We start from the raw sequence: 9001 nt of genomic DNA on the forward strand, positions 1-9001 counted from the left end.
GCTTCGTGCCAGAGTAGGGATGTGAGAGGTTTGTATGTTTGTTTCTGTGTGTATAAGAGGGTGTAAGGGGGGGTTACATTACAGCTATGCTATTGTCTAATTGTCTCCTCTTATCATTAGTGACAACCATGACCTCTGTTATTGGCATATCTGCATTCTGCCTGCACTGCAGAGCCTCCACCACACTACTCGCAGCGTTTTCTCTCCCAAGAGCGGCAGGGCCCATGCCTCATAAATACAAACACAATCTCTCCTACACCTCCTGACTGCAGGACAGGACTCCACACATATCTGCCCGTGGAGCGCAGCTCATTTGCATACATATTAAAGTGACGCCTCAGAAAAAAGGAAGAGAGAAAGAGGGGGGAGAGGAGGGGGGGGAGAGAGAGAGAGCGGGTATATGCAAACAAGGCTTTCATCTAATATGCAAGAACCGGCATCGCTCTGGCATAAATCTGCATCTGAGCTCAGGCAAAGAGAGCGGAGCCCATTTGACAGTAAATGGGCTGGGGATGGCTGTCAGATGCACAGGCGAACAGTGTGTTACCCCACAGAGAACGGGCGATTGATCCGTAAGGCATGTCACACATAGCAACAACTACAAGGTAACAATGGCACATGGTAACTAAAACCTATGGATGGCATTGGAGGAAATACATGGGGGATAGATAATAAAGAAAAATATGGGTTGCTGAAAAGAAAAGTTGAATATTTTTTTGTTATGTGCTTGTTTGTTATTTTATTTTTGTGCAAATTAAACAAATCAGTCAAAAGTGTTAATTAGTGAACTGTAGAAATGCTGGTAGGCACATTGTTACCTTTGGACGGAGCTAGCATGTTTCAGTCTTTATGCTAAGTTTAGCCAGTGTGGCTGCTGGTTCCAGCTTCATTTTTACTAGATGACATTTGAAGAGATGAGAGTGGTAGCCCTATTGATCTGATTAAAGCAAATACAACAATTAGAAAGTGTAATTAGAAAATATAAGCATGCTAGAATACTAAACTGAGATTACCTTAAACTTGCTAAACATAGATTCAGTATGTTAGCATTGTCTTTGCTAGCAATCAAGCAGGTTGATATTAGCATTTGGCGAATAACCACAGCTGTACCTTTAAGTACAATTGCAAAGAGATGCTAGTATAGCTGTCGACTCCTATGTGCAAATGTACTAAAGTTTTACGCAGATTTTGTGGATGCTAAACCTGCACTAATATGTAAAAATAACCTGTCTCATCCGCAATGGCATCCCTAATTATGCTGCCAAGCAAATAGCGTCTCGATGCTACTGTGCTATTTGCACACATTTAAATAAGGTAATATGAATACATTTGGTGCAAAATCTGCCCCATTCTATGCAAATAAGGGCTAATAGACGAACATCATAGTGAAATAAAAAACGTCTTCAGAGAGTTAGCGGTAACTGAAGTGCATTTATTGAAAGAGTCACGCCCAGACTTTCCAGGGACAATTTATAGCAGCAATAAATGATATGTTTTTGTTGGTGTTCTGCTTAAATAGACCATCTTCTTACAGTCTGAAGGTGTGCATTTGAAAAACAGCCACAGCACAGTCAGACTGTGATATGTAATACCAAATTGTGTTTCTCTAATTCCTGCAATTAATTATTTCTTGAGTGAGTCTTGTTTTAACTTTTGGCACAGCCTTGTTTCCCCCTTGTTCTAGTGTTCATGCAAAGCTTAGCTAACTATTGGGTAAAGCAACATTTGTATCATTAGAGTGGTCTTTTTCTTTTTAACTAACTTTTGACATGAAACCAAAAGAATAGAAAATCCCAAATATTGAACTGTTCATTTTAAAATGTAAGCATATGGTCCCTGTATTATTCGTATGCTGCATGATCCAATTAACTGAATTGAAGTAGGCCTATTGTCCTCAAACTAGCAGTTATTAAACTTCTATAAAACTCTTTTGTACAAGCAAAAGTAGAGCGTACGATGGCAGTGCTAAAGCAAAAAAAAGTGTACGACTGAAACTTTACCTACTGTCTTCAGAAACTGGAGTGCTGCCATGAGCTCCGGGTTTTCCCTAACTTTGTGAGTATTTATTTCATGTTGGAGACCCTTGAACTCCCTTTCCTGTTTTCCTGCCTGAGCATGTCACATTGAAGCACGCCATTCTGTCTGTACAGGTGATCTTACGCACAGGAAATGGAAACTTTGAATGTGTTTGCGCAGTTTGTGTGTGTGTGCGTGTTGGAATAGGGGCGGGTTGAAATGGGGGTTGAAACAGGATATGTTGGGAATAACACAAAGCACAAAAAGTGTCACATGATCTGAAACACAGAGTTGATTTATTTGGCTTCAGAAAGAATCTGTTGCATGTGGTTTGGAGGAGAGAATGTTTTCCTTCTTTGCTCTCAGTGTGCTCAGACACAACACATGGAAACATTTTCAGAGGGGCCATGGGTCCGGGAAAAAAAGCTCCAGACATTTTATTTCTTCTCCCTCTTTTCATAGCTTTTTCAGTTCTTTTTTTCCCAACTGATTGAATTACATACATCTGCTTGCCACATGTGGAAATATCCCCCTAATGAATATTTGTGATGCAGGTTTTGAGGTGCAATTAATAGAATATGTTAGCAGTTTATTTTGGTAAGAATCAACTGGCAGTAGTATACCAAGTGGTGGGCTCTTCACTTATTCCTTGCCAGGTTGGTGGTGATATATCAATGAACATCCTATTTACAGCCTCTATTTCAGTCTGTAATAAATACACTTCCACTCACATGAGACAGTTGCAGGTCTGCTCTATTGTCTGCCATAAATATGCTGGAAGGGTTGGTTAAATATTGATAACACCAATTTTCTGCCTCCCCCTCTACCCCTCAAACCCTCCCTCCATCACCACACACACACACAAACATCACACACTCATCCCAAACCCCTCCTTCTTTTTCTCCTTCTATCTCGCGGTTATTTCACCCTCACAGTAACCTTGCTTATGCATATTGCATATGTAAATAAAGCACCCCGCCTCTGAAGTAATTGTGTGCATCTTCCACAGAGCTGCAGATCTCAGCTCTGTGTTTAAGAGGATGAACTATAGAAAGACTGACTTCTCTTTGTTAAGCAGGTGATTCCTTTTTGTTTGGACTCATCCACAAACTCCACAACTATAGATTTATTGATTTTAAAAAAGAGCTTGAAGTACAATTTGTACAACTCCCAATTTGTTATTGTTATTAAGGAGCTGGTTATGGGTGGGACTGAGTCCTTTGAGTAGGATCACTCACATATATCATTTTGCCTACAATTCTTCATCAACACAAGTAGTGTGATGTAACTTTACCATCAGGTTGAATATTATGAATAATTATATTTTAAGTATTTTACTTGAGAATATATACCTTGCTTGCTCATATTACACATGGCATCTCCCATCATTAATGTGTATTTCAGTTCATAACATTCTTAATTAACATAATAAACTACCAAATATAATTATATCAAAGTTACAGTGTTTTCTTTTCCCTCCTAACACAGTTATTCGTCTCAAGAGAAATACATAAACAACATCTGTTTCCAATGCTGGCAGTTTAATGCCCTTAAAAAGGCACAGGTATGAAATGTGCTACGTACATAAACTCAATTTAACCTTAAATAGGTTCACATATGCCTTAATATTATGAATGATGTCTTAAATAGGCTTTGCTTTTGCCAGTTGGTTTGTGTGTAAATAAAGACTTACTTTATCTTTTCTCAAGCGCAGACACCCAAGTTAAATAGGATCAAAAGTTTAACTAATGGATGTATCTTTTAAAAAGACTTTTAATGTTGTGTGTACATATGCAAAGTAGGCATTATTTGATCAAAAATCTAGGAATTTGCATACCTTTCCAGAACAGAAATCTCAACCAGTCATGTTAAAAATGATTTGAACTTAGTTTTGACATATAAAACTCAACATCTTTTACATAATTTTAGATAACTCATGGGGATGACATTGTAAAGTTTGCTGTATTTAAGTGTGGGGGGTTGGAGCTTAGAGTATGAGAAAAAATCTAATCTGATAAAAAAGCCTCTCAATATGCTTTGTGAAATTGCATACACTTTGCAAAGTGATATAGTTGAATAGAGTAAAATAATGTATATGTAACAATTAAACTTTCCGAAGTTTTCTGAAAAGTATTGTTTAAATATTTAAATACAGCATTATGCTACATTTAGGTAAATATAATAAAAACATTTGCAGATTCAAACAGTCAAAATGAGGCAAAAATAAACACCTTTTATCTATCAGGAATGCTCTGCAAAAAAAAAATAGAACTCTATAATCAATAATGCAGTATCTAGAGAACAGCAATACATACCTTCCTTTCTTTTTTTACATATACTTTATTAGTTGTTAACTCAACCCTGTGGTATTCTGAGGGTGTTTCTGATATGGTCCATATTATTTTGAAATCTGAAGGAAAAAACATGAAGCAAAAAGTAGAATTTGTTGTGTTGGAACTGGATGGAACAATTCAAAAGGTACTTCTTTGGTAATTTCAAGTATATCTGATATCTAAATTGTACCATACTCTAATATAAAAAATAGAAGTGTATATGTCTTTTGCATTTCTGTATGTTTCTTTGTGAAAAGAACTCCCTCTGGGACACTAAGACGTTTAGGTTAAAGTTAAATCACCATCTTAGTTTTAGTTTAAGGTTTGCTGTAAATTGTATTGCAGCAAAGAGAAAATGAATAATTAAGAACGTACTGCTGTTAAATCAAAGAACATCAGATTTTCTAGAGTTTGGATATCCATATTTATATCAGAGATTAAGAGCCTCAAGTTTGATATTACAAAAAACAGAGCATCAAGAACATTTAAATGATCAAAGACTGTTTCAGCATCAGAGTTTGGGCATTACAGATCATGAGCCAAAGGCAAAAATGACATGTTTAAGTAACTGCAGAATACACAATTTGAATTTAATAAAAAAGATATCTAAGAAAGACATCTGTTATTACTACTTGTATCTGTGATTGCAGGTTTAAACCTCTAACAGAGCAATTTTCAACCTAAGTATGCCACCTTGACTTCTTCACAATGTGTCCTTTATGCACATAGAGGTCAAAACAATCTGGAGAACACTAAACTCTTTTATTTGTATTACTATACTGTGTGTACTTTTGCAAACCAGCAAAGCCATCACTGTCTTATGATCTTTAAGATTAATCAAATCAACATGAGTGTGTGCGTGTCTTCATACCTGATTCTAGGTCCATTTGACATTTGCTCTGACCTTTGGGTCTGTCTCTCACAGATTGTAGGTTGCGGTTTCTCTCCAGTGATGCTCAATAAACTGTTTGTTACGGTTTATTTTCCTCCAATTTGACATTTTGGCACATACCCTCTTTCCCCCCCACTTGCTTCTCTGGCATTGCCATTTAGCCATCCATAATAATGTTTGCCCTCAAGGTAACAAATATGTATTTTTTTAGTTGTTTTCTATTTAGGTTGCTGTTATAATTGGAAAAAGACAGAGCGAGCATTTTCACAGTTATATTTGAAATGTCATATACAAAGTCTTTTGTTCTACAATATTCTTTACTATACTTACCTTTTCTACACTATGTCATCTTTGTAACCAAAAACCTAATCACATAAAGTCAAGGCAATGTGACTTGGACAAAGGGATGATTGGTGATTGTTTGCAAATGTTGTATAACAGCATGGAGAAAAGCAATTCAGTACAGTAAGTGTATCTACTTGATCTTCCCCTAATTATTTAATATAATCAAGGATACTTGAATTGGATTATTCTAATGCATTCAGTTCTATACAAATTCCTGAGCTACAGCATAAAATACAATGCTTTGCCATACCGTAGCATGCTGTACAATAAAAAAGGATATCAATCTGCTCCCAGCTACTTAAACCATATTCCAGGGAGAGCACACATGTCAAACTCCAATTTACTCCATTATCAGAGCATGATAACCATAATAGTGGCTGTCCTCCTGATTCACGTACCTGGCAGGAAATCAAAGTCATATCCAGGTGTTCAGTATGATGTCAGCCATCTGTGTGTGTACACACAAACAGATGTGGGGCATGGATGACAGATAATCCGTCTACAAAGAGCTTTTACCTCACACATCTGAGAACGGTGACAGTATTTCTATCATCAGAGGCAGGCCCGATGACATCATTGTCGGGTCAAGACAGCCCATTCATAATTGCGTATTTGTACATTAACCTATGTACTGCATGTATATATTTAATTTCGGTTTTGGAGGAAATGTCTGTTTAACTAAGTATAGTAAACCGTTATAATATAGTACAGTGAAGGCTTTTAAAGTACAAAATTGTAAAATATGTAGAAATGAATGTCAATGTGTTATTTTCCATTGTAAGGGTTTATGCTTCTTAGTGAGTGTGTATATATTTACTTAACATTTGAGGAAATATATTTTTTAGTAAAGTACAAAGTTATAGTATAGTACAGTATAGTACAGGCTTTTGTAGTACACATTTGTTTAGTTTGTTTAGAAATTAAACATAATGTACATATTATTTTGTTAGGGTTTATGCTTGTTATTGAGAGTGTTTATATATTTACTTTTGAAGAATTCTATTACTTTTATTACTTATTACAGTATACAGTCATATATAGTATTACGATACAGTATATATAAGGTTTTGTTTTTCAGTGTTGTATCGCAGGATTTTAATATGTATAGAAGTGAATTGGTGAAATGATTGCAGTCAGGAGCTATGGCGCCTGCTTCACGGATCAGTCATTCAGGGGATCTGAGGAAATGTTTTGAAATGTTGAAGTTTGGGATACGAACCTGCCATTCTAGTTCGCAATTATGCTGGTTTCTTGATTATCTATTGTTTATACTCGTTGCACTTATAATATCCTTTTCGTTTTAAGATGTGTTGGTGACATATTTTATTTGGTCTTTCTGTCATTTATGGATTTACTTTATCTTTGTACAAAAAGAGCTCTATTAATACACTCATGTTAGCAATGTATTTTACTGTACTTTTTGTTATTAACTGTACTGTATGTCTCAGTTCTGTGCTATCACTCTCTGCTCTGCTGTATTGTATTCCTGTCTATTGTGTTATATTGTTCCATAGCCTTTATTCAATTCTAACACTCTCACTGCTATATATTCCATTATCTTCTTATGTGTTTTATGACTCTCCGTTAGGTTTTTGATCTGGTTATTCTCTACCATATTCCATTCAACTCTATTACAATTTGGTATGGTCTATAATTATACTGTAGTCATTTACTACAGGTCTATCATTTATATTCTGTTCTATTCTAGTCTGTATTGTATACTATATACTTTCCTGTATATTTTAACCTTTGTACTTCTTATATTTTTCTCTTGTATGATGGTCGCTTCTTCTCATTTAATCTTTACCACATTTATTTTAGGAAATAACTCATATCTTACATTATATTACTCTCTTTTACATTCTACTAATCTGAACGATGTTCTCTCTACTGTAGTCTATAATACTCTAATATAATAACTTATTTTTACATTCTATCTTAATGTTATAACTCTCTGTCTACTCTAATCTATTATATGTCTCTGTAATGTGTTCTATTCTATTGCAATTTCTATTATTTTTCCACTCCTCTCTTTCTGTTCTATTTCCTTATACTTTCTTATTTTCTATATGAACAATACTTGTGATGATTTTAGTACGCACTGAGATTTAAAGAACATATTTAGAGAAATGCAGCATGCCCTCTCCTACCTGCATTCTGAATGAGGCAAGTAGTGATATTTGCGTATAACAGAAGCACCGCCTCCCTCCCATTGGACAATGTCTACGTGAGGGCGTGGCAAGGAAAGATGAGAGTTGAAAATCCATGCCCTTACTGGGAAGACATGGAGAGCTATGGACACAGTCTACACGAATCCAGTAGGAATCTCAACTAAAGCCTCACGTATTTCTTCAGTGAAGAACCAAACGATTTGAGAGACTGAGAGAAAAGAACGGCTGGCCCGGTTGAGGATGGAGTGTGCATTTGAGGCACAGAATCTGATCTCTATTTCTTTGAGGAAAATCCAAAGCTCCAGGACGCAGAGAGGAGGCATCAAGCTCCACAAGAACTTACTGGTAACGTACGTACTGAGAAACGCCAGGCAGTTCTATGTGAGCAAAAACTTACAAACGCAGAGGACGCATCAATATGAGGATGTAGCTGCAGTCCGTGAAAGGCAAGAATATTTTGAGCTGACTGGGAGCTTAACGGAGTTGTCCGATGACTTCTACTGCAACTTTACTGGGGTTGAGTCGGACACTTGGCAATGCGGAGCGCACCAGCACAACGGCCAGCCTGCAGAGGTGGCGCACCAAGACGCATCAGCCTGCGCAATGCTTTCACCAAGTGACTCTGACCTCATGGTTTCGGACGCCTGTTGGAGTTGTGCAGACAAATCCCCCTGGGAGTTACCTATCCAAAACGCACAAGCCAACCAAAAGACTGTCCTGGACTTGGACACGCATGTGGTGACTACTGTCACGAATGGATACTTCCACTCAGACTGTTGCATGCAGTCAAAACAGCCGCAGGGCGCGCAGTGCTACGCTAAAAAGCGAAAGATGGACACAAGTTATCATATTGTTGACCCAGAGTTTTATTTGCCAGACTTTGGGCTAGTGCCATGTAAAAGGATGAGAACTGATGATGAGTTACATTCAGACTCGGAGCAGTTGGACAGCACAAACATCTCCAACCTAATCTCAGTGTTGGGTTCAGGTGGACTATCTGAGTTTGTGAGTTGGCAGCAGACGGACCTTGAGCAAATATTCGCCGCTCAAACAATTTGTTTAAAACATACACTGTTAACAGGCAGCGGTTGGACAAGAGCAATCGAAGCCTTTTGATTTGTATGATTGTTTTTTCTTTGTATCGATTTATTTTATTGCTTTCAAATAAACCATGACACGAATGCAATTCTCTCTCTCATGTGTTATTGAAAAATATTTCTGAAATGTGCTTATACAGAGCATTC

At 36.9% G+C, this 9001-nt stretch overlaps 1 protein-coding gene across 1 annotated transcript; it reads left to right on the forward strand.

Moving 5' to 3' along the window:
• Window positions 1-7662: 7662 nt before the first annotated feature.
• On the forward strand, window positions 7663-8943 carry LOC307042630 (immediate early response gene 5-like protein). Its single transcript, XM_079686621.1, has one exon. The coding sequence runs from the start codon at window positions 7998-8000 to the stop codon at window positions 8871-8873; it is 876 nt and encodes a 291-aa protein (XP_079542747.1). The 5' UTR covers window positions 7663-7997; the 3' UTR covers window positions 8874-8943.
• Window positions 8944-9001: the final 58 nt, after the last annotated feature.

Source organism: Notothenia rossii (assembly GCF_949606895.1).
Source record: "Notothenia rossii genome assembly, chromosome: 6".
NCBI lineage: Eukaryota > Metazoa > Chordata > Actinopteri > Perciformes > Nototheniidae > Notothenia > Notothenia rossii.

Excerpts from the sequence above, each read along its gene's own strand:
- LOC307042630 (XM_079686621.1), top strand. The coding sequence starts at position 7,998 with ATGGAGTGTGCATTTGAGGCACAGAATCTGATCTCTATTTCTTTGAGG.